The sequence below is a fragment of the Rhynchophorus ferrugineus genome, unplaced genomic scaffold, assembly GCF_030347505.1.
Source record: "Rhynchophorus ferrugineus isolate W39M unplaced genomic scaffold, kcgeb_rfMv2 rfM6, whole genome shotgun sequence".
Taxonomy (NCBI): domain Eukaryota; kingdom Metazoa; phylum Arthropoda; class Insecta; order Coleoptera; family Curculionidae; genus Rhynchophorus; species Rhynchophorus ferrugineus.
In genome coordinates, this window is record NW_027472585.1 from 16,476,569 (window position 1) to 16,502,470 (window position 25,902).

General features: G+C 32.8%; 5 protein-coding genes across 15 annotated transcripts in view; 3 read left to right on the forward strand and 2 right to left on the reverse strand.

Annotated features, from left to right (window-relative positions):
* Positions 1–56: 56 nt before the first annotated feature.
* Positions 57–5,913, forward strand: LOC143198194 (uncharacterized). The gene is made up of 8 exons (XM_076407292.1): positions 57–246; positions 367–988; positions 1,043–1,268; positions 1,320–1,485; positions 3,173–3,364; positions 3,418–3,635; positions 3,699–3,846; positions 5,183–5,913. The coding sequence occupies exons 1-8, from the start codon at positions 161–163 to the stop codon at positions 5,700–5,702; spliced, it is 2,178 nt and encodes a 725-aa protein (XP_076263407.1). The 5' UTR covers positions 57–160; the 3' UTR covers positions 5,703–5,913.
* Positions 5,914–7,514: 1,601 nt separating this feature from the next.
* On the reverse strand, positions 7,515–9,204 carry LOC143198199 (dynein axonemal assembly factor 4). The gene is made up of 4 exons (XM_076407309.1): positions 8,776–9,204; positions 8,171–8,544; positions 7,927–8,109; positions 7,515–7,866 (listed from the first exon to the last, which is right to left on the reverse strand). The coding sequence occupies exons 1-4, from the start codon at positions 9,150–9,152 to the stop codon at positions 7,592–7,594; spliced, it is 1,209 nt and encodes a 402-aa protein (XP_076263424.1). The 5' UTR covers positions 9,153–9,204; the 3' UTR covers positions 7,515–7,591.
* Positions 9,205–9,253: 49 nt separating this feature from the next.
* LOC143198200 (ribosomal RNA-processing protein 7 homolog A) lies at positions 9,254–10,204 on the reverse strand. Its single transcript, XM_076407310.1, has 2 exons — positions 10,071–10,204; positions 9,254–10,012 (listed from the first exon to the last, which is right to left on the reverse strand). The coding sequence occupies exons 1-2, from the start codon at positions 10,099–10,101 to the stop codon at positions 9,300–9,302; spliced, it is 744 nt and encodes a 247-aa protein (XP_076263425.1). The 5' UTR covers positions 10,102–10,204; the 3' UTR covers positions 9,254–9,299.
* Positions 10,205–10,334: 130 nt separating this feature from the next.
* Positions 10,335–11,373, forward strand: LOC143198201 (RWD domain-containing protein 1). Its single transcript, XM_076407311.1, has 4 exons — positions 10,335–10,672; positions 10,731–10,879; positions 10,930–11,048; positions 11,103–11,373. The coding sequence occupies exons 1-4, from the start codon at positions 10,400–10,402 to the stop codon at positions 11,282–11,284; spliced, it is 723 nt and encodes a 240-aa protein (XP_076263426.1). The 5' UTR covers positions 10,335–10,399; the 3' UTR covers positions 11,285–11,373.
* Positions 11,374–11,671: 298 nt separating this feature from the next.
* Positions 11,672–25,902, forward strand: part of LOC143198196 (uncharacterized) — an 80,128-nt gene continuing 65,897 nt past the window's right edge. For all 11 annotated transcript variants that reach the window (XM_076407295.1, XM_076407300.1, XM_076407296.1 and 8 more), the window contains exon 1: positions 11,672–12,011. In XM_076407295.1, coding sequence (XP_076263410.1) covers positions 11,915–12,011 — 97 coding nt within the window. In that variant the 5' untranslated portion in view covers positions 11,672–11,914. The remainder of the gene's footprint in view (positions 12,012–25,902) is intronic.

The window sequence follows — 25,902 nt, forward strand, 5'->3', positions numbered from 1 at the left end:
ATAAATATGAAAATTGAATGACCTTGATTTAATTTATTTCTTACTTCAAGCAATAGCGAATGTAATGTCAAAAATTGTACATTGCTGCCAATTTCAAAACAATTAGGTTATATTTTGCTAAAAAGTAGTACTGATTTTTTAAATGATTTTATAATAAAAAATGGCTTTGGCTCGTTGTGGGAGATTGTTTACCTCGACCCGAAAGTTATATACTTCTTCAAAATTAAATCAAGGTTATATTGTACTGTAAGTACATACATATTTCAATATTTTATTATTAGTGAAAACAAAATAGTTAATACATAATTACAACTATGCAGATTTAATCTAATGTATGTGCACATTTGTAATTTATTTTTTTCAAAGTGTACCAGAAATTGGGGAGGAATTACCTGAAAAGAATCCATTACATCACAGTGATGGACTTCCCAAATTTAATCAAATCACAATTGAGAACTGTAGAGCTGCTATTGCCAAACAGACATTGGATTTTGAAATGGGAGTTCAAGCCATTGAAAAGCAATTAGAACAGGAAGTATGTGACGATGTATTTGTGGATATAATACAACCTATAGAGAATTTAGGGCATCTGATGGAAACAACTTGGGGTCTGTCCAAAACTTTGTATCTAGGAAATAATACATTGATGCCTGCAGCAACTTATATGGCTATCCATGAAAGGGCTAGGAGAGCTAGGTCAGCAAAGTTTACTAGTAAAAAAATACATTTTGCCATAAAAGAAGAACTGGCAAAAAACAAGAATAGGACTACTGAAGAAAATAGTGTTCTTAAAAAGTATGCTTTAGAAGGAAAACTTAATGGACTAGAACTTGATGAAAAACGTAAAGCAACTGTCATGTATAATTTATCAAAATTGGCACAGGAAAGACATGACTTTAAATTCAAAAATGACATATCAACAAGGCAACATGCACAAATAGTGTCTGATAGGACTATTGTCAGAGATTTTCCTGATGATCTTTTAAAGGTATATTTTAGCTTTGTAGCCTTTTTTAATCTAATTTATATTTTTTTACTTTAGGCAACTGCTCTAGATCCTAATTATCACTTAAATGGACCCTGGAAGTTTACCTTACAACCTCATGTCTACATGAGACTCATGGAACATTGTCCTAGTCGTGATATAAGGTGGTTGTTATGGAAAGCCAATGTTAACAGAGGTTCTGTTGGTGGAGTAAAAGAATTAGCAACCAGTTTGCATGTTGAGGAAATTAGGTTCTTGAAAAATGATACTGCAAAACATTTAGGTAACTTCACAATATATTAATTAATTTTTTGAACTAAACAGTAATTTGCAGGATATCACTCATATGTTGACATGTCAATGGAAACAAAAATGGCAGGTAGTAGACAGGCTGTGGATCAGATGTTGGATGTGTTGTTGGAAAGTGCAAAGCCAGCCCAAGATGAGGAGCTACAACTTCTGCTTGAATATGCTAATGAAAGAGGATTTAAGACTGATTGGTATTGTATATCTATATTTTCTCTGTTACGTAGGATATTGATGGATATACCGAAATCCTTAAAGAAACTTAAAATCATCAACCTCCAAGTTAACTAACACAAGACACTAACATTTATGTTAGGTAACTAACATTTTATGTCTCTCTATATGGGTGTATTTTCTTCTATTGTCTAAATGTTCCCAACCTGAAAAGATCAATCTTGTCATCTGGTTTAATTATTGGTTACCTAGCAATATATCTTAGCAACATTAAGATTCTGAAACATGTCGGATGATGTCCAAGATATACTGTCCAATATTGTGTATAAAATTTATCTTTATAGAAATAAACTTTGAAAATTGTTTGCAAGAAAGATATTTTCTATTTCACTATTACCACATCATCATTTTAGTAAGTTTACGAATATTGTTATTATATTTTAGGTTATTAATATTTTGTCAAGTCCTTTTTAGTCAAATTTTTTCTTTATTTTCCTTCTTTTGCTATTTTTATTAGTCTTTCTTGAACATGGTAAAACCTCGTTAAAAATAATTGCCCTTTTTTTCTTTGCATATTTTTTGTTCTTCACTTCACAGTTTTTTTGTTAATACTGTGACATGATAAAATAGAGAGACAAAGAGTGGAGAAATATCTCGAGTAGAGCTCGGATATAAAATCATGAACTTGGGGGACGTCTGTTTCTCTATGAATTTGATTATTCCTGACGAACCAGGGGGCACTGATTATTTTCTGAGGGTTTTGTTCTGAAAAAAAGACGTTCCACCTGGTTAGGTGAGACGTATTTGAGATAGACACATATAGAACGACTGATCAAACCAGCATCTTGTATAGGAGATATTTTATTGAGAGAGGAAGCGTGCTGGCCCGATTGGTCCGCGGGAACAGCAAATTGACAATACCTTGACCTTTCTGGAGGGACTTTTGAATCTAGGAGTTCCGATTGAAGACAAGACCGAGATAGGTGGCTTCTTTTGACTATGGGATTTCGACGTTCTCGATTTTAAGACGCGAAATGCTCGGTGCAAAATGTATCTTGTGGAAGAACATGGCCTGGGTTTTCTGTGGGTTGACTTCAACTTGTGGTCTCCTAGGGATATCTGAAAGAAAATGTTAAATAAAGTGGGTGCTAGGGGGGGAGCCTTGTGGAGCTCCTGTGTCGATGGTTTTCCGGCTAGAGAGCTAGATCATCGGGTAAACTTATCTAAATGCATTTCGCCACTAAGTCTTCGTGCCAAACCTTATCAAAGGCTTTAGTTAGGTCCAAGAAGACCACTCCAAGTCTTTCACATCGGTTAAAAGCACAGTTGATTTTTGCGGCCAGTCGATAGGCCTGATACCGGAAAACTGCCGGAAGCCTGCACTACCGGAAAAATCAACAATTGCACTTGAATGAGTATAGGGCGAACTTACCTACCCTACATTATTAATTAATAAAAAAATAATAATGTTTATGAAGTATTAAATATGAACTATGGCAGTAAATAATATATCAAAATACAACATATAGCCGTTTCCAAATGAAGTCGATTTGGCAAGGCACTAGTGCTTAACACCAGGCGTATTTATCCAGTTATTCCGATTCATTACTTCTTCAAAAATAAAACTAATAGCTATAATAATAACTTAAAAATACAATATCCTACATATCTAAAATGAGATTCATTTTATTTTGCACGATTTTTTAGTTTGGAATTGTGGGATGTCCCATATTGGAGGAGAAAACAAAGATTATCGCTGTATAATTATAGTGAGGATAAATTAAAGGAATATTTTCCTTTAAATGTAGTACTAGACGGATTGTTTCAATTGTGCGAGAATTTATTCAATATCGTTATAAAGACCAGAACTGGAGTTACAGCATGGCACAAAGACGTCAGGTATTTCCATTTTTTCTCATCGTTAATCAGTAATTCTAACAGCGGCTTCATAGATATTATGATGTTTTTGAGCCTCACAGCTCGGCACCGGTGGCTGGTTTCTATTTAGACCCCTATGCCAGGGGTGATGATAAAATGAGGGTTCAGAATTCTGGTTGGGTCGTAGGCATGCAGAGTAAGAGTCAAGTCACTGACAGCATACCCCTGGCAGCGTTGATTTTCAACTTTGAACCTCCTACAGCTGAAGGACAGTCTTACCTAACTTTTGAAGGTAACAAGTAGTCTGTTTTTTTATTTGTGACTATTTAACGAAAATCACTGTTATACCACATAGAAGTCAAAGCCCTATTTCAAAAATTCGGTCAATCCCTGCAGCATCTATTGACAAGGACATACTATGCTGAGGTGGCTGGATCTTCCAATGTTGAATGGGATGCTGTGGAAATTTGTAGCAATATACTTCCTCATTGGCTGTTCAATAAGTAAGTATATAGAGATAAGTTAATAAATTGATTTATTATACGTATTATCTTTATTATCGTTAACCAGATCGAAATAACCGGTATATTCCGAACTTTGTACCCATTTGAGCTCATGAACAAATCAGAATAGATAATAGTAATAGCTCAATAATCATTTATTTTTAATAAAAAAAGCATGTTATGTTACTTTCATAATACAAAATTACGAAAAATGTCCAGTTCTTGAGAATCCTAAACAGGGATTGTATTTAAATTAATTAGAGACTGTTAAATAGTTTTATTAAAGCTAATCAGATATATTAAATAGCAACTTAAAATAGTGTTAAATTAGTATATAATATCTATAACTATAGTATAAACGAACGCTTTTTAACTAATTTTAGTGAAAAAAGCAAGAACATTTTAACATTCAAATATTGTTCTTTTATCTAAAAGCCATAATTTTTCAAAATAAAAATCCTACCTAGGATTATTAATATATCTAAAGAAAGCTAAAAATATTTCTTTGAAATTAAACATACTTTGTCACAGGTCTCTAAAGTAGACGTCATTCAACGATTCATCGTTTTTAAATAACGGCCTCTAAATTATCGTCGATTAACATGTTCGCTTGCTTCTTTGTTCAAACAGTCCAAAAATGTATCTTTAGCAATGGAAGATTAATATATCATTATTATTTATAGAAGGCTTTGTATATGATAATATTTTACTATTAAAATATGCATCATAATTGAATTAAATAGTTTTGTTCTAAATATTCCAAGTTGCATGTAAATAATTTAGATTTTGTTCTTTAAGGTTGAAACTATCTTTTAATTCAGCTTTCAATATTCAGCTACTACCTTGCAAGAACAGATAAAATTAAAGTTAGAGATTAAAGTTGAGGAAGGACTAAGTTTGCCTTTAAAAAAACTTTGATGTTTGCATCCAAACAATCTGGAACAATTAAAAAAATGTTGGTGGCCATATTAAATGTATAGAAAATGATACTTTTAAAGCTTGAAGGTTGCGTAAATAAACAAAACTAATGGATAATAGTTCGATAAAATGCATTGCACCAGTTTCTCTTAATAAGTTTCAAAAGTTTTGCTCATCTAGTTCTTGATTGCCGGTAATTATTATTTTGCACATTATGGTTATTTATTAGTCCTATTCATGTTTATGTATACATAATTTTGATTGATAATGCTTGTAAATGTTGATTTATCTGTAAGTCACTCAAATCAACAAAATCTTTGTTTAAATAGAGATAAGCTCTTCTGATACTAAAAAAACCTCTATCAGTTATGTCTTTAATTTGTGGTCAATTCTGCCTTATTAATATTTTCTTTTTCAGAGATGTTATTGAGAGTATATCATCACACCGCGACAGCGGAGACAAACTTCCAGCCGCCATGTTCCAGAATCTGTGCAAAGCCCAAAATCACATGGCCGGCGTGGATCTTTGCCGCGAACTGTACTTGTCCGCTCTAGATCTGGAACTCTACTCCACGAAGGACTACTGGTTGGATGTGGTCAAAGGACTGTGGCCCAAGTACAGAAGTTTCGAGTTACATTACAAATACGACGCGCATCCCTGTTCCTTCATGCAGATTTTCACTGACGAATGGGCGGCGGCATTCTACTCCCATCTTTGGGCCAGAATGATAGCCGCCGACGTATACAGTGCGTTCTACGAAGTACGAGACGACGAGCAACAAATAAGAGACGTCGGTAAAAGATTTAGGGACACGTTCTTGGCTTTGGGTGGTAGCGAACAGTGTAGTCAAATATTTAGAGAATTTCGTGGACGGGATCCGTCTCCCACCGCGCTATTGAAGTCTTTAGGTATAAAGAAATGCAAGCAAGAAAATTAGCACGTTAGAACGTTAGAGTTTAACCAGTTCCTATTTTTTATGGGACAATTGTTATCGTTTCGTTCTCATAAGAGCAAACGTCGCTATTTATTGCCGAAATATTTAGTTATATGTGTGTAAAGTTTTCTTTCTTTACAGTAAAAGTAACGACCAAGTCTGTTTAAAATTGTAAATATTTTCTTTTTATAAATAAAATCATTATTATGATTTACTTAGCTATTTTTATTCTCCTCTCTAATCAAAGAAACCTGTGAATGGTATGGTGTCTAATATATACCATTGCGATTTGATTTAATCAACATTTTGCGCGTATTTATACGTTTATCTAGAGTTAAGAAAATGCTTCAAGATAAAATCAGATCCAAAATCAAACAACTAATGGTTGGTTGGTTGGAAGATACACTAAACTTAATCTAAAATTGAAGAGATTGGTTTGTCATAATTATAAAGCTAATTTAGACCTATGAGGTTGCATTAAAATATTAAACCAACTAGTTATCTCACTAAGTTATCCCAGGTTTCTCCTTACAAGACCTTATTAGCAGGTTACCAAATCACAGCAACATGGAAGCAGTACAGCTACTGAACAGCATGTACGAAATCAGAACATCAGAACAGTTGTAGTAAATTAATTTTTGAATTAAAATTGTACTAAGTACACCTAACGCAAGATGTAATTAATAACACAAATTGGAGTCATCATTCGGATCCGTGCAGATGAGAACGATTCCTATCGTTATTTGATGCTTTGAACTAAGATCTTCAGTTCGTCTATCAAGACTGGTTCTAGTTTTCAAGTTGGCGTATGGGGACAGCACTGCACTCTTATAAGGGCTGTCAGCTGATGATACGATCTATAACGCGTGCAGAACAAAGCTGTACAAGTGGTCACTTGGTGAAAATATATACTTTTCATTTTCTGCGCCAATGTTATGGATAGAACAGAAAATTATGTAGATTATTGTTGCTTTTATCTTCAACTTTATCTTCATCATCGGCGAGCAATGAAAGGAATTTCGAAACAATATAAGAAGAAATATATGGAGTTGATATTCGATGAAACATCAGTATGGTCATCGTTTCAGTGTTGTTCGCAACTTTCTCGGTAACCACAAATCACCGAATTACAAGCATGTAACCGACAATTTGTTGCAAAATTATCGCAAGATTAAGTTCGAATGTCTTTCAAAATATATTTTTTGCATTTATATCTTGATTTTTCCCCATGAAACTTTGACGGCACGAGCGACGAGCAAGGTATAGCAAGGCTACTTACTCTAAGATATAGCGAAAATCGAAGGGCGATACCAAAGATTTTGAGATGAAGACATGGTAAATGGTCACTTTTGGGCTCTAATGCCTGAAACAGATCCCAAGCAGTATAAAAGACTCAGTTCAACCTTTGTTCATTTCTGATTTATACTTTTGAATTCAATAAATGACCGTTAATGCTCATACATAGTAAAATGATGAATTTATTGAATATTTAGAAAACTAGAACCAATTTAAAAAACGGGGTGCTGATTTGGAATCCGCCCCCAATTTACCTTTAAACGGCTTTTGGTTGCTTAAGTCCAAAACCCTATACAAACATGTGTAATTAAAGAAAAACTCTTTAAGATGTAATTTAAAAAAATCCGTGGATTGGTTTCTCCTAAAATATGCCAAAATATCATCTAGTATAAATATTCTGAACTATCAACATTGGTGCGTTAATGTCATATATTAAAATAAAATAATCAGAAATCTTAATTTTTTTTAGATGCCCAATAAAAAGAGTTAAAATCAAAAATTTCTTATTCTATTGTTTTTGTTAAATTTGGTACATAACACTACAAATAGACAACAAAATCATATTACCAGTTATATAAATAAATTCAAATCGAAGTTTATTTCACATCAGCAGGTTTTTGAGTATCGTTGTTTTTATTGTTTTGTTCATACTCATGTTCCAAATCGTTTAAAATCGCCGTTAGTTCGTCGTTGTTCTTCTTCTTCAAAGATTCCTTGATTTCGGCGATTCCCTGTTTTGTGAAACCCAATTTAAATAGAGCTATGCCCCTGCGACCGATGCACAAGGCTCTCTCGTCGAGATTGATCGGTGAAATCGGTTTGAGCAGGATTAATGCTTCGGTGCAGTCGTCCACGCTTCTTTTAAAGTTACCTACAAAAATGTTACTATTGCAAGAATGAAAACTAGAATGGATACTCGTTTTTTTAATACCGCATTTTAGGTGAGCTTCTGATCGGGCGATATATAAGTCAACAAACTTTGGACTGAGTTTAATACCGAAACTCAGAGCGCTTATAGCACCCAAATAATTATCAATTTTCAGAAACTCTCTGCCTTTAGACAACAGATATTGGGGGTTCTTTTCTTCTGGTCTTAGATCTTCATCAATAAAACCTGTGGAATTTGGGTAATACAATAGCAGTTAAATGTTAAAATAAACTTTAAATCAAATAACCTGCTGATCGTCTAGCTTCTGCTTGTTTCCTTAAATACTCAGTTTCCTGTTCTAACAGAGACTCCCTAGATGGGGTCGGAAATTCCCTCTCGGTGAATAAAATTTGTAAAGACCTAGTAGTCCTCGGCTTGGGTATATCGCTCTTGATAGTTTTTGACTTTGTCCGTAATAAAACTGGTTTTCTTTGGATTATATCGATCTCATTCTGATAACTAATGGCCCGTTTTACTTTCTCGTTTTTCGATTTACAACTTTCCTCGATATCCTTCCATTCGTTTATATTTCCCAAAGCCTGGGCCTTCTCCTGTTTCTTGATTTCGTCTATTCGATTTCGCACTCTTGTGTCTAGTTTGATTTGTTCATTAACAGCTATCCTAAGTAAAAGTTTATTGTTACTTTAAAATATGAGACAAAAAATAATTCTCGTTTTTAAGCTCTATTCCGTCTAAGTTACTCTAAATAATTCGAAAGGCCAGTTAGGCGTTGCACATCCTATATAGATAATAATGGTTTTGATAGACCTGTTTAATATACAAAAAAACAAAACACTTCGTTACAATCGCGAAATTGTTTTGTAAATATCAACTTTATCAATTGTTATTTACCTTTTCAGTTCCTTTTTTTTCGCTATTCTACCTTCAGTTTCCTTCCGAATTCGTTCATGTTCTTCTAGAATCAATTTTTGCTTTAGTGCATTTCTTTCTTGACGGGAGTTATTCAACTCCAAAGATTCCCACATACCAGATGAAACTTTCTTTAAATCAAATACCACTTCTGTTAGTGCTTTGGTACATACACTAGCACTAACATTAATTGGATGTAATAATAAGACTTCAAAAAAGAAAGCTTCAAATGAAACTTTAATATATTGTGGGGAAGTGAAGATGTCGGTTTTTGATTGATGAACACCATGTAACGGAACTATAATAGATATATTACAATCTGTTTGAGACCATTTAAAATCTTTAATTATGACCGGCATATTTGTATTATATTCTAAATTACACAAGATTTATCAATATGTTGTTGTTACTATGGTAATATTCTAGACATGACATAAGCTCAATCAGAAAGGAAAACAAATTGTATAAAAATCATATATTTCCAATTAAAATAACAATAAATATGACTAATATGGTTTAAATTTTCTGGATGCCTTCATTAAAGCAACTTTCTTCTTTGCTTCCTCATAACTTTTTCTCAGTTCTATAACATTCTTCATCTTGCTCTCTCTGATTTGGAAAGTGTAGAAATTTTTCAGTTCCTTTTTCTTAGATTTTTCCTTCATCTTTTCTTCTAATTTAATTGTGACACTCTCTTTTCTAGCGAGTCCTGGGTTTCTTCCTTTTTTAGTCACGACTGTCCAACCATCATCATCTACTTCCATTTCTGATTCAGATTTATCTTTCTTTTGTTCTTTCTTGTCTAATCCTTTCATGTATGTGGTAATTTCTTTTTGTAACTCTTCTGGATTAACTATTGAGTTATTGTATTGCTCTATGTATTTACTTAAACCAGCTTTAATCTGCACATTTTCTAAGCTAATGCTGGAAGCCTGAAAACATTTTAATAACCCTGACCTTTTAGAAAAAACAACATATCCATTGTTAAAGCTAGATCTTCGTTTATCATTTGTTTCTTTTTCTTGAAATTTAACTGATGCTATATTACCAAACTCAGAAAATGCATCTTTCATATGTGCTTCAGTAATATAAGGTGGTATATTAAGAACAAATAAAGTAAGCCCTAATGGTTTATCTTCTTCTTTGTGTCGAAGTGAATGCTCTTTTATAAAAAGTTCATGATAAGTACTGTTTTTGGACGAATATCGTAATTGCATCACTAAAATAGATATAAATAAAAAATTAATAAAATATGTGTAAAACTCTACTCAAATTACCTTTGAAGTTATTTATTTGTTTGTTAACCATTTTGTATAACAAGTATAAACATTTAACTTATTAACTTTTTTGGTTAAGTTTTTTATGGTTATGTTGTATATTTGTCTTCTATTCGGTAACTATGGTATTATATTATCACTAATTTTTCATTCCTCTTCTTCAAAAGAAAAGCCTTAATACGTCATATATAAATTATGTTTATGATTAAAATAATTGTCCCAAAGGTAAAACGAATATTTATCTTACAAAAGAATCCAACCTAGATTATGAATAACCTAAAATACCATTTGTCAATAACAGAAACCATTTTGTCAGGTCCGTTTAAAAAATGGATTATGTAGAGGAACAAAAGGGGGAGATAGAAGCATTAGAATCTATTTATTATGGAGATTTCGAAATTATATCGACAACACCTTACAAATTTTCAATCCCCATCAAAACTGAGGATTACGATTTTGATAATGATGTGGGGCTGGGCTGTGATTTAGTTGTAACATATACAGATAAATATCCCGAAGAAGCACCTATAGTCGAAATAGAAAACACAGACAATTTTGATGAAGATTATATTCCCGAACTTTTAAGCCATTTAGATGTTCAGGTAGGTAATTGTTTAAGGGATACATTCATTTCAATTATGAGTGGTTTATTTTGATTAGATCCAAGAGAATCTGGGAACAGTTATGGTATTTACTTTAGTGTCTTCAGCTCAGGAATGGTTGCATATGAAATATGAGAATGCACAAAAGGAAAAAGAAGAAAAAGAGGCAAGGAAATTGAAGGAGGAAGAGGAAGCTGAGAGGAAAAGGTAAGTAACTATATTGATAATTTTTTGGTTCATTTAATGTTTTAATTTAGGTTTGAAGGTACTAGGGTTACAATAGAGACATTTTTAAAATGGAAACAACAGTTTGAACAAGAGCTGGGTATAGATAAAAAAAGGGAATTATTAGAAAAGGAAGGAAGAAAGTTGACTGGTAAATTTATATGTTTTGTTGGAATAAGTTAGAATATATATGTTCTTTATGCAGGACGAGAGCAATTTATGAGAGATAATACTTTGAATGAATCTGATTTGAAGTTCTTGGACAGTGGAGATGCAGTTAAGGTTGATGAATCTTTGTTTCAAGATTTGGATGATCTAGATTTAGATGATGATGAAGAGGATGATGAAGACTTTGATCCTAATAATTATAATAGTGATTCATCTTGATAATTTTGTTTAAATGTTAGCTAAATTTTTTTATATTATGTATTTTTGTAAAATACTTTTGTTTTGAATTAAAGCTTTGTAGCAATGTATATAGTTATTATTGTTTTATCCAGTATGCTAGCAAATTTTGGGTGATGATTATTTTATTTCATAAAATGTAAAAATGGTTATTTATATGAAATGCTATTGATTTTAGAACTTTACTAAGAAGTGTGAATTTATATTATCTATTTAATGATAAGAGATGATTACTTATGTATATCTGCTTGCCTATAATAGTTTTATTAAAACTACTTTCCGGCGATGAGATCGATATTAAATCTCTTTACGTCTGACAGATGGCAGCACATGCAAAATCGAACGCTACAGCGACTGTCAAATGTAACCAGTGTCATTTGTGCTTGAAAATTAGGTGCGTTAATGTCGCTCTGTCTATATTTTTCGAAACAGTAACGATCTTTTTTCAAACGACAAAAAAATGCGACTGGAGTGGATTAGTGACAAGATATGACGAATGTCAAGTTGCACCGTTCCACACTTAAGGGACTCTCAAGTCCGCGAATAAAATAATAATTTGTGATATTTTTCTAAGTGCGACATAGTTGTGTGTTTTATGGTGCCGTTAAAATTATGGAAATACTATGGAAATGGTTGAGTTTGTGCTTGGGACTTCTGCTAGTGGGATTATGCAATGGATTTCCTATCAATTTAGAAGATACCAGTGCTGGTGAGTCACCAACCAGTTGGGTTTTGTCATCCACCACTTACCACTCTCACTTTCATTCGGTGTTCTTGGGTAACGTAAATATGGCTTCAACGTTTCCTTTTTGCCTCCTTAAGAATGGTCCTATGAATAAAACAACATAAAATACATTCGAATAACGTCCGCAGATAATATAGAAACACATTATACATGACTTTATAAAGTATTAAGTTATGTATGGAGAAAAAATCAAGGATGAATGACAAATTCATGCTACCTTCCCTTTTTGGTATTTAGTTTTTGTCCTCAACTAATTTATAAGTTGATACATAATTTATTTTCTGTAAACAGTAGGTATTTTCTGAATTACCATGACTAAATATTGGATACGATTTTCGGTCGTTATGTTTTATTATACATATATTGTTTGACATTGTAATGAATTTTATTACAGGTTAAATCCATTTAAGGATCGAAAACTGTTTTTAAATCAAAATACTTCGGTTTTTGGGACATAAACATTAGGTAGAAAAAATGGTGGGTTTTGGTTCCGTGAATTAGCGGAGTCATGTTAGATTTATTGGGGTGTTTTAACCATGCACCTTTCTGAGAATTTTTAGTTTGAGGGTTAGTAAGGTGCTCCTGTAGAGCGTCAGGACCGTGGAACTTAAGGTAATTTATGGTTCAGATTATCGGGTTCGATGCCAATGAAACATGGCTACTTGAGCTGTTGATTATTGAGAGCTGTTTCGTTCCAAAGTATCAATGTTCCTTAATGCATTAGAGAAAAATTTCTGATATCTCAGTAGATACTTGAGATTTAAAATAGAAAATATTTTCTGTATGTAAGGTATATTTGTTTTTGCACACAGTCCTTCTTTGGACTTTTTTTTCTTTTCCATTTTTTTGTTATTATAGTATCACAATTTCTATTTTCTATCCCTTTTCCAATTTACAAGAAAATTATTTTGCGTTTTATTCGGTTGTAGTAATTTGTGGTATAATACCTCTTGTTCCTTTGTCAACTATATGCTGCTGGTTCTTCAGTATCAGACAAAGATATTTGGCACAGATCAACCAGAGAGAAAACTTTGCTTGCCTATTGATTTACAATTATATTTTAGTTTTGTTTTCTTAATGAGCTGTTAATTACTGAATTCTAAGCTATTTATGACTTTATAATATCATATTACCAGAACCATATTATGTCCCAAAATCTAATTCTTTATTTTATACTCTTTTATTTTGGCCAGTTTGTAAAAAAAAGTACAGCAAAAAATCTTTAGTCTTATGATCTCCTTCAATTGCTATTCTAAAAGTTGTCTAGTATGTTTCTACTTTTGAAATTTCCTGCAAACTATTAATAATGCCTTTTGTCTACAAGTAGTTCTATTTTTCATGAAATATAATCCGGATAACTCCAGCAAAATTAATCTTCGTCTGTATCCCCAGCCAAAGAAGCATATCTGGAAATGAATTGGCTGATAGTATGATCAAATATGCTTTTACAAATGGCCAACAAATTATAATATTTTACAATACACTTTTGTTCCATTTATAGACGTTAAAATAAATGGTCTGGTACAACTTGAATGGGACCTGTTGGACGAAGACACATTAATTAAACACATTTTACCTACTCTCTATCTACATGATAATTTCTATCTCTGTCTAAAAGAAATACATACATACGAAGAAGTCAATATATCTCCTTGGTGGATCGAACTGAAATATTTTCTATGCACTCCTTGTGAGAAACTTGTGTGGCTGTATATTTTGATTGACTGGAGTAACTTATTATCCATTGGTAAAAATGTATCTAATTCTCTGAAGAGTATTTTCATACCTTAAAGTATGTCTAAAATTATTTCATTAGATCTTTATTGGTTTTATTTTATGCCGGTTTTTATTTATACACAAATGTACTTATTTTAATTTATTAGCTAATTGATGTATTTAGCCAGTTTGATAACCGCAGTGGTGGTGGTATGGATGGATATAGGTGTGGGGAATGGATGTACTTTATGTTTATGATTGTAATTGCAAATGTCTCTAAATTGTAGTGTAAAATTCGATAAGGAAAATCATCCAAGTCACGCAACTAGGTGCCAGTCTTGGTAAGACTGGATGTCTTCTGGGATGAGATAGACACTAACTTGGAAGTTGATCACTGCTTTGCTTTAATTAAAATACAAATTACAAAATACAATCTTGCATGTATTCAAAATACGAAATACGAAATATTTTTAACTCGTGTATTTGATATACAGGAGCAGTCAGGTGTTATAAATAGAATAGAACTTTAGGGTAAATGATGTGGCTCGGTGAATGGAGGTAAATCGAAATGAAACAGTGGTGTTTACATAATGTGGCCGTTATTTATTGGCAATATAAAAAAAATGTGAAAATACCAAATAATAAAACGGATGGCAGCGGAGTTACCTGAAGACAAGGCTTGGGCAGTCGATGGTGGCACGTCTTAACCGAACGAGGGTTGAGCACTGAATGACCGAAATACCCTTCAGTAATATCCCAGATAAACGTCTCGGGGTTGCCGCCAGCTATTCGGTGTCGGGTTCCAATTGGCACCCCGCCCGTGTTCAACATCTGGGATTATATTTCTGGGTATTTTGTAGACCGTTATTCCACGATGTAAAATTCGACATGCCTCAATTCGCTACAGAACTAATTCAGCCTAGTCCATTAATCAGTAAAAGAACAATTTACTTTCATAAACTCTTGATGTTTAAATGTACTACCAGATAACAGCCTCTTGTTTGGAATAAATAAAACCTGCTAAAGAAAATAACCTTTCTATAGGCCCTGATGAGCACAAACTTATGTTATATTGTATGAACATATTTTTCATATTTGAATATCGTTCAATGATGGTAAGCTTTTTGCTTTTACCGTTTAAGAAGCTGACTAAGTCTAACTCCGTTTCTGATGTCTGTGGTTGACCATTGTCCTTGTTCGAAAAAACAATAAAATCATCATATTCCTTATTAGAACTGCTACTCCTGTTTATGTTTTTTTTGTAATTTGCCTCTAAGGCATGAATTGGAAAATTTTGAATTATTTGCCACTCTTCAGAGCTCAATGCTTTCTGGCTACCAATGCATTTTGTAATTAGGGTAGCCTGATATCAATATGGTTCCATTTATTTTAGGTGACAATTGTGTTGTGACAGTGATGTTTTTGTGCTAAAAGTTGCAATCTTGCAGCCGATCTAATATGGTTCTTATATGCACTAAGGAACGCAGAAGTTTGCCATAGTAACGATTATTGCCGTGAATCTAATCCAAAGCTATAGCAACTGCCTTCAATACTTTAATACAATATCTCTAAGTATTCTACAATTATGGCCGAGAAAGTGTTAATCTTATCCAACTTATCAAATAAGTCATTTAATTTTGGATATACTATATTATTATATTAACTGATGTTCAAGACACTCCTTTATGACTTCTAGATATATTCCATAACAAAGTACATTTAGCAGTTGTTGAATGGATGATGAACATGAATGGTGTAACGATAGACGTTGTCAATATGGGAGTTTGGTTATAAATATTGATGACGTGCACTGGCTGTTTTATTGGATATACTGTATTATTATATTAACTGATGTTCAAGACAGTCCTTTATGACTTCTAGATATATTCTATAACAAAGTACATTTAGCAGTTGTTAGGTAGGTATTAAGCTAAATTGTGTGTATATAGTAGAATATAAATTTTGTTTATTTTTATGTAGTCATTACAACGATTAAGTAAGTTTGATTATTTTTTAAATTTTAGTGAGTTAGATATTTACTCATTAAATTACGCAGCTATTTTATTAAGTATTACAATGGATAGCTCAAGTAAAAGTACAGCCTGTATGAGGAAAAATAGGACAACAATGATTGAAAATAAGGAAAGTTTCAGGCCTTGGGGTCCGCTACCTAGTCTACGTGATTTGACAAATATTCCAATCAAAATAGAATAAAAAAATTGCTGCCCTGTTGGGAATTGAATCCCCGATCTCTGCGTGTGAGCTCAACGTTCTAACCATTACACCATAGAAACAGTTGTCTGCAACGTTTCTACGATGTCTCATATGATATGGTTAGTGCTTAAAAAGCAAACTAACTGATTTTTACACTGAACTGCTTCTGATTTTTCATCACATCAGTTCAGCAATAACATAATACATCAATATCTGATTATTTTAGATAAAAAATATATGAAAATATTGTACGTGCCTTTGAAATTTGAGGTTTTGCTTCGATAGATGTGAAACGATGGATACGAAATGGGGAAATTCTAAACCACATTATATTTCTTCATATTTCTAAGTACTTATAATGATTTATTTAAAATAAATATTTTATTCTATTGAAGTCGCAAAATGTGTATTTTGTTGTTTACTTAAATAAAATCATCACTGATAACAGAAGTATTGTGAAATAGTTTTTCTAGGATTGTGATAGTGCAGCTTCGAGAATTGATTTTTTTAAAATGAATTGTTTGAATAATGATACTTATATTAATTCAATATACGTTGGAATCACTGTTTTACCGATTTGTTTTATGCGTAGGCTGTAAACAAAACGCTATTTGACAAACGGACGTTTTTCCTGAAGCTCGGAGCGTGACCAATGACGCCTAAATACCTCTTCAATAGACAATACGGTTTTTTTTCGCGATTTCGCCGTAGACCAAGCGTTCGGTCCCGTTAGGTTCCCGTTCAGCGCCGTTTTTTTCGTAAATCCGCTAAAATTCCTGCTCCGCGCTACCAGTTTGACATTTACCGTTATTTATCGTGCGTTCATGGATTGAATTAGATTTTAATCGGAATACGTCCCGCTGTGACGTAAGCTTTACCCGGACCCGCACGTATTTGAATATGCCCGTTCTCCTCGTCCAGTGGAGTTTGTTTTATTTTTGACGATGTTAGAGATATCCGGTCTGGGAAAAAATAGTGCTGTGTAAACCAGACTTAACTATTAGGCTTATACATTAGTTTTAAAGGACTATTGTGGAAAATCGGTACGATGTACTTTATTTAAACTATTGTCCATCAATAGTCGCTACTTTTCCCATCTTTCAGGCAATTTACGGATTCCATCGCATAAGAACGATGTTTCTTCGGCCCATTTTTTGGTATTTTCATATGCTGAAGATTTTGTTTTGAAAAGCCTGTTGCAATGTATTTCATATGTCGATTTTGCTGTCCTTCCAATTCACCTTCCAAGTAACATTTGGCATGCTAATTACGTTGTCGTTTGCTAAATTGCTTTCTATCTCTTATAGTTTCCGATAGGAAATATAGGCTGTCGATATTTTATACTTTAGGCTCTGTTTTTTAATATAAGTCAAAATTGTAAAATTGTCTTATGAATTAGGGATTTCGTTCTAATTCACATTCCAAGTAATATTCGGCATGCTAATTTAAAGATCAATTTCCAATGACCAAACGTCTTTCAAAGTTTCTTTGCTTCAATTCATACAATACAAAATATCCAAGCTTTTAGATCATTCCCATGTTCTTCAAGCGATTGGAAATTGTTTTTGGTGTTATTCTTAACAATTTTGGATATTCTTCTTGCATTTTATATGGATCGTCATCGAGTGATGCCTTCAAATCCTCGTTTTCAAATTGTTTTTGGCTTTCCAGAATATTCTCTGGCTTCATTGTTAAAATCACCACTTCGAAATCACCATTCACATGTCGAAATCGACGAAATATGGTTGCAATAAGCTTTACATAGAATTTGTGGAGCTTCAGCCTCATTTTTCTTCATAAATCTTCATACATCTTTCTTGCTGTGATCATAATGATTGACGTCTGTAAACGTTCTAATTAGTTTTTATTTTGTGGTTGGCATATCAGCAATGTAGGTACTGGAGTGGTCTCAAGACACTATTCTGTGGCACGCCAGTCGAAATAGCCTTATGCCTCTAAATTGTCTTTCGAAAAGATACGATTCTAGCAATTGACAATAGTTCTGCGAAAACAACTTATTCGTTTTCTAGATTAGTCCCAAATATCATATCTGATCAAATGCCAGTGAGTTTCAGTAATATTGCAGGGCAGTATTTATTTTCTTCAAACGCCTTTGTTGCCGCATTTACTCTATGCACTTGGTCGATTGCTGACTGTTACTTTGGTTTTTCCACATAATTCTAACACGTGTTCTTTTAGAAGGTTGTATAAAAGCGTTAACGTATTAACTGTTTCTGATAATTTGTCCCTGATTGCTTTTTCTCATCTCTTCCAAAGCAATTTTATAAGCCACTGTTTCATCATGTAAACTATCGAAAACGGATGCTGACTTGTTTTGTCTTGTTTGGAAAACTTCAATTCACTAGGAAGCTCATATAACTTGGCTAGAACCTTGCATTTTGAAAGCCATCGAATTTCTGTGGATGCTATTTCACATTTTGAATTTTAACCGTAAATTATTACTTTACATTTAAATGGCTCTCTCACATCATACTGATACCGATTATTGATTAAAGCCAATTTATTTGTCAATGAATCACTTTCTCTCTGGATAATTGTTTAGTAAGCTCAAATGCTTTTCAGTCAACGATTATCGCAGTGTTGTTAAATCACTTGAATGTGAAAGTTCGGAAAAAGTTGGATGTTTTTTTTTTTTAATAAAACAATCGTTAACTGCATAACGAATACAATTTAATGTATTTACTATTGTATCTACCATTTATTGAATACAAAATTTATAGAATTTTTCTGGTTAGCTGGTTTTGAATAACTTATTTGAAATTTCTAGGTTTAACAACTTACTTATTGGGTACTGGCCATACAAGAACTGGGTGGAACGCTTTTCCTTGTGGCACACCCGACCTTATCAGCCCTTTTGCATCAATTTAGTGACGTCACTGATTCACCGCTTGTCACTATCTTCCTTTTTTAAACTCCTGGATTACTCATAATTGAACTTCAATTATACTTCGATGCAATGAAAATACTAATAAATAGTATTTAACATATTTATTGAGTAAATGTTTCTTAAAACTATATATTATATATACAGCAATGTGATTCATGGAATAATTAAGTTACAAAGCTACATCCTCTTTAAATATATCCCTGCCCTAGGAGAATATTATATTTTCCTTTACGAACCTTAACCCACAAAATAATGTTAAAATTGTACCGATAAACACCAATAAAACTTTTTTTTTGTATGTAATAAATATTGGGGACAGCGCGGCGGGGCAATAAAAAATTCCCCAAAAATGACATGCAATAAATATGAATTTATAGAACATGCTCAACATTAGCCGTGTTGATGAAAAAGCTAAGACAAACACTCTCTAGATTGGATGATGCATAATACCTGGCCAGTTGTCTACATTGAATAAATCAATAATTTTGTATCATACTTATACTATCGTTTATTCAGTAAGTCTACTCACTACTCAGGGACGCCTGGCATACGCTCTAAAATTGAACTTTACGACGTTGCCAGTTCTTGCAAATTATATGTATATTGGAAGAATATAATATATATAGAATACATTTTCTTAGATTCAAAAATTAATCTAAAATATCCTTTTAAATTCAGGTTGTCTCAAATTTTGATGAGTTTGTTGGTACAAATGCCATCTATAATGTATTAAAAGTTATACCAAAAAAGGAGCAACAATATGTACGATTACATATTATTTATTTATCTATATATAAACATTACAATATCAAATTAGTTACTTTCTATATAAATATATGTACATATGATGATATATAAAAGCCCTCTACTATAATTTTATATTTTATTGATGACGAGCAAATCTAGATGAGCTTTGGATTGCTGGTAAATGGCAACGTCGCAAATTGAGGCGAAAACTGCCGAAGTTTACCGAATGCCGTTGGGGCATTACTCAGAGTACTCATTACTTTTATTGATTACATGTTCCATGGATTTCAAGAATTTAAAAAAAAGATGAGTATTCTTTTGTTTTTTGTTTGTAATGAACATCAGTCATTTTTTTGTACGCCAAGGTCGATGGAGTCTCTTACGGTAGTTGACCCAGTTCCCATTAGATCCATCCCGCTTGTAGCTCGACGTCGTACATCGCCATCCTAACGCCAATTTGTTATATTAATTCAAGTGGCATATATTACATAATACGTTCAATTTCTTGCGTGTTGCGTGTTGTCGTCGTTGTCTTATCCGCACCATCTCCGAAACGTACACCAATAGAAAATCGGTGTCGGTACAGAAACGTCCTCGTTGCTCAACAGAATTCCATACGCAGGAACAACGCGCAAAATTACTACACCAAATCTCATATGCTAAATGCGGACTCATCGCACATTCGCCAGCTTTAACAACGCGATAGGAATGATAAATAATTATCGCACCGTGATTCAATTGAAACGATATGGTCGAATCACCGAGCGGCCGCAGAATACATTAAAAAGCATCGTGGCCCGGTAGATTGACTTTACTGCACTGGCCCAGTGTTAGAAATATTTGAATATTCTCAGTATTGCTTGGGAGGTCATGAGTAGGGCTGTGCCTTATCTATAACCAAATTTCTGATATTGGCATAGTGTTAGTCTTCGAAGCGTAAAATATACTCTGTAAAGGGTAATGTTCATAAGTTTTATATTAAGCTATATATACCATACATATGTATATATAGTAAAAATGACTAAAAAACAGTAAAAACATGACATTAGTTTACGAAACATTTAGAGGAGGTAAAAAGAAAAATACAGCATAATACTAAATGTTTATATTATATTCATTTATATATTTTAAAATTCAATATTAATTTTAAATTATAAATTAAAGGATATAAAACAATGAACCTTAACTATGCCATAAACTATTTACTAAATTACCTCATATTTGAATATACAATACTACAAATGCATTATACATAAATAAAATTCATAATATACAAATAAAATTAATAACTTTCTTGTAGACACAGTCCTTTATACTTCTCACACTAATTACTAATTAATTACAATACAATAAAAGTTGCAATAGAAAATTTTCAAATAAAGGCAAGGCTAATATATTTCATGGAAAAAGAGCTTACCGTCTAAAAAAACACCACAATAATTAATGAAATCAAGGACTCAAGTACCTAAAAACTCAATCATGTTAATATATATATATATATATATATATATATATATATATATACCTTTCAACTATTTTCTATTTTCTTTTATTTCTGCTTGATATTTTGGCAGATTCCTTTTCCTTATCAACAAATCATACAGATGCAGCAAGTACAATCTTTTTTTTAATAGCTATCTTGTCAGGGTTAATGGTTACAATATTTTCCTGCACTTCTGCAAAGCCTATAAACTGGACGATTAATTAAACTTACTTAAATATATAATTCCCCATTACCTTGTCAAAATTCAACTGTCGAATATTATTCTGAGATTCATATTGGCTACTTGTATTTGCTTCAATATTGAGTTTTATAACATTCTTAACAAAAAAAAACTTATATAGACAGACTCAAATTAATTTTTTACCTCTAACCCTTCTTGACTTATCGTACACTACCTAAAGTTCATTTGTAAGATAACTAGCGACCCGCCCCGGCTTCGAACGGGTGCAATGCTGATACTAAATTAAATACACTACAGAAAAAATATGAACGTTGTATATAAAAACATAGCGGCCCGCTCCGACTTTGCACGGGCATAAAATATATATGCCTATGTCACTCAATGAAAACATGATTAAAATCGATCCAGTATTTTTGGTTCATTCATTACTGCCCTTGGCCTGCACGCATTAAATTTGGAGTACAATTCCTCTTCCCCTATACTTACTATGAAGATTTCCTGCTATCTATGGAATATCTAAATTCATACAATTTTTATTACATTACACATTTTTAAACGCAAATTTTAAATTTGTAATATCTCCGAAAATATTTGTTTAATTTACATGCTGTAAGGAACCATATTGATCTATATTAATTGCACACTGTATTTAAGGTACTTAATTCGATAAGGATTAATGCCGTATTGCTTAAAATAGTTTCGTAAATAAGCCATTTTCTCACGTAAAAAGTAAACAATAAAAATGGTTAATGTGGGTTATCCCTAAAAGAAAAACATATACCATCGCGGACTTTTTTGTAGACCTTTTTATGGTGTACAATACTGTAGTACATTAATTTGATCTAACTCGTAGGGTTAGGCAGCGTTTTTGCTAATTGCTAAATAAGCCTAAAAAAATAGGTTAATTTACGACATCACGTTAGAAACCTCTAAAATTAGCAATGTTGCCTTAGTATATTATGCATGTATTATACACATAAACCTTCCTCTTGAATCACTCTATCTATTGAAAAAAACCGCATCAAAATCCGTTGCGTAGTTTTAAAGATTTAAGCGCACATAGGGATATAGGGACAGAAAAGGCGACTTTGTTTTATACTATGTAGTGATAATCATATCGATAGTTTTATGGAAAATACTACCGTGATGATAACTCCTTATACAGTGGCATATAAGCTTTTTGACTTCTTGTTTTCTAAGAAATTATTTAAGCAATATTTTTTTTCTTTATCGTCCCGTGGCTTTCAATTTTCAAAGCCTTACAAATTCTTAAAATATAGATTAGATTGTTTAACGAAGAAATATATGAAATATAATATATGTAATTTTATTTATTTATTAATTTATTATTTTATATAAACATTTTTTGTCCGTCACCCCCATGTCCATACCGTACTATTGTATAGTCGCGAAATGACGACATCCGTCAAAACGATAAAAAAACAAAACGAGCGAACAAAGATATAATTAGTATAAAAGCAAATGGATATAGAGCTGGGTTGCCAAAATTACTGAATGGGGAACAAAAACGATCAAGAAGGAATAAAATATTATAAAGCACGTGTACTTTTGTTCCTCTTAAAACAACATCTTTCATTTCTGTCAGAATATGGTTAGTAGTACGTGGTAAATGATACAACTTTCCACCATTTATTAATTTCACACGTTTTGTCAATTTGTCATAAGACTGATCTATATGAAAGTAATACACTTTTGAAATCAAATATTCTTATAGTTATAACACGTGTAATAATTGTTCCATTGAAACCAACATCTATGTGAATATAATTAACGATTATATAAGGGTCCATCACTTTTGGGTTTATTGTTTTTTTTTCTCAATTTGCTAGAATAGTAATTTAAGTGTTATTGTTCTGTTGAAACCTAATATTTGTTTAGTTATACTACATGAGTTGTTTATTGTGTTTATTGTATATATATATATATACATATATTTTTTTTTTGTTATACTACTACTGCTACTCTTGTTATTCCCAGGCATTATTTCATTTTTTGCGATTTGTCTCTAAGGCATGACTGATAAGATTTTTATTTTTTGCCTTTCATCTATTCAGATGCTTTCCTTGCTAAAACAAGAATATTTGATGAAATTATTCATGTCTGTGGTGGCCAAAAAAACTTGGCTGGCACAGCTGAGGTGTTTAGGCAGATATAATTCTAACTCTCTCTAGTTTCATCTTCTGTTATATTTACTGGTAAAAGTATCTTTTCATAAACGCAAATTTTGCTTACGACAGTTATGGCACGTTATTTTCTATAGAACGCACCCTTTAATAAGATCGCTAAATGTATTTATGTTCAAATGTATTTTGAAGCCTAAGTATTTGAAGTACCAATTTCACATTACATTTTTATGAGGTAATTGAACTACAAATACCAAATATCTACTTATGTTTCAATTATGTATTTTAATTACAAGTAATTGAAATACTGTCCAACCATGTGTACACCTAGTAAAATCTTTGAAACATTCGGAACGTTAAATTTGTGAATCGGCTAGCAGTGAGACGGCCGTATGACGTAACAACAGACATACATCACTTCGACCTTGGGCAGGGACAAAAATTTCGAACGTTTAGAGGCGTCGCGAATCAAAGAATATCGAGAGATGGTCGCGACAAGGCCACTGACCACCGCGTTACCGATGACGATGGCGATGGATACGCGAAAACCGGACACGACATTTTTCGGGAGAAGAACCTCCTTGACCCCGTTGCAGACGATGACGGTTCTCGTCCCGGTACCTGGAAGCCGTGATTTCGAATGATCGGGTCAAAAATAGAAACTGGTGTCAGCTCCGACCGCAATTGAATCTTACTCATGAATAAATACATGATAGACAATTAGCGCGGCCGACAAAGAAAATAAATCTCGCATCTAGGAAACAATATCGCGGTTTTTAGCGTTCAATTTACCCGGTGCTTTTCTTTTTATTTCATTGATGATTCATATCGTTTCCTCCTATCGTATTCCTCCTATAAGTCTGTTACCTGTGATCTCCAAAGTTTTTGAATAACTATACATTAAGAGACTCAAAATTATCATAGAAGAGGGAAATATTATTCCAGACCATCAATTTGGCTTCCGTACTAAACACAGAATAATAGAAAAAATATACAGATTAGTCAACCGAATTACCAAAAACATAAATGATAAAAATTATGGCTCCATCGCGTTTCTCCATATATCTCAAACTTTCGACAAGGTGTGGCACACTGGACTGCAGGTTAAATTGAAAGAGCTTTTGCCCCATACGCACTTTCAACTACTGAAATCATACTGTACAGACAGGTATTTTATTGTGAAACAGGATGACGAATGTATTGATCTACATCCAATATATTGAAGTGTCCTTAATCCATTGTTATATCTATTGTATACAGTTGACCTACCGACCTCCGAAACTACTGTTGCAACATAAGCTGATGATACAGCGGTTTTATCATCGAGGATCCAGTATCAGCTACAAAAAACCTCAAACCTAATTCAAACCTCATCTAAACAAAGTCGAATTGTGGTTGAAAACATGGCGTGTCAAAGCAAATGAGCCAAAAATGAAAGACTGTTAATGCATCCCAATGCACTCGCCAAACAGTTAATTGTGCGCGATGATAGTGAAGTTGTTTAGGCTCAACTATGCATGCAAACTATCATACGAATTGATTAATAGATACATAGAGGGAGCTATAATAATCTCTAGAATAAGTTAAAATAGTTTTTAGAATAAGTTAGGATAGACTTTTAAGGTCACAAAAAGTGTGTTGAAAATGCTCAACGACCCCTGGCCATAAATTATTCCAAGTAAGTCTTACTACCAGTTCTTAAGCAAGAACCATTTTCTTAGCTGTTCTAATGTGTGAACCAGACATCAAATCAATTAGAATTCTTAAAATGGATTCATTGATGTTTATATTACGAATCTGAAATAGCTGCTTGTGAATATCTAAATACTTTGTAAATAGAGTACAGACGATTCTTGTTATTCTGGAATTTTGTTAATCTGTATTAGGATGAAATTTTTGCATATGCATATGTGTGGTAAATCATAATTACCATAACTCTTTAGTAGTTCCCACAATAATAACCAGAAGCCACTTACTTTCCGTGTTAATATCGTCTCAAATACAAAGAGTAGGAAATATTCAAGTTTTGAAAAATACCCCTAGTCTGTGGATTCCCGGCATATGTATCACAATTCAAGGTTTAACGCCACCAATGATGGACTGAAGTTGTTGTGAGTAAACATAGTCTACTGGAATTTGAACAGAAGGGATACTTTTGACCGAACTCTATTTAACTAAACCAAGAAACGCTTCCAGTAAGTGCGGAACAATTGTCAATTCAACATCAACTTGTCTTCTTTTCTTGATAATCAAGTCCATTTCGGTTATCGAATTAATTCAAAAGAGAACAGACTGCGCCAGTTATAATTTATGAAAAAGATTTAGAAACTAAAACAATTAATTTACTTGAAAGAGGAGGCGACTGGTTGAAAGGCGATACAAAACGACACTGAGACGATGACACTTTTTTAGGTATTACTTAAGAGATGAGAAGAGAATTA

Bases quoted from the DNA above. Each gene is read 5' to 3' on its own strand.
- LOC143198194 (XM_076407292.1), top strand. From the start codon at position 161: ATGGCTTTGGCTCGTTGTGGGAGATTGTTTACCTCGACCCGAAAGTTA. The intron at 3,365-3,417 runs GTATTTCCATTT...GCGGCTTCATAG, and splicing joins GCATGGCACAAAGACGTCAG to ATATTATGATGTTTTTGAGC. The intron at 3,847-5,182 runs GTAAGTATATAG...TTTCTTTTTCAG, and splicing joins CCTCATTGGCTGTTCAATAA to AGATGTTATTGAGAGTATAT.
- LOC143198199 (XM_076407309.1), bottom strand. From the start codon at position 9,152: ATGCCGGTCATAATTAAAGATTTTAAATGGTCTCAAACAGATTGTAAT. The intron at 8,545-8,775 runs GTAAATAACAAT...ACTTTTACTTAG, and splicing joins AAAAAAAAGGAACTGAAAAG to GATAGCTGTTAATGAACAAA. The intron at 8,110-8,170 runs GTTATTTGATTT...CAAATTCCACAG, and splicing joins AGAAGCTAGACGATCAGCAG to GTTTTATTGATGAAGATCTA.
- LOC143198200 (XM_076407310.1), bottom strand. From the start codon at position 10,101: ATGGTTAACAAACAAATAAATAACTTCAAAG. The intron at 10,013-10,070 runs GTAATTTGAGTA...TATCTATTTTAG, and splicing joins ACAAATAAATAACTTCAAAG to TGATGCAATTACGATATTCG.
- LOC143198201 (XM_076407311.1), top strand. From the start codon at position 10,400: ATGGATTATGTAGAGGAACAAAAGGGGGAGATAGAAGCATTAGAATCT. The intron at 10,673-10,730 runs GTAGGTAATTGT...TATTTTGATTAG, and splicing joins TAAGCCATTTAGATGTTCAG to ATCCAAGAGAATCTGGGAAC. The intron at 10,880-10,929 runs GTAAGTAACTAT...GTTTTAATTTAG, and splicing joins GAGGAAGCTGAGAGGAAAAG to GTTTGAAGGTACTAGGGTTA.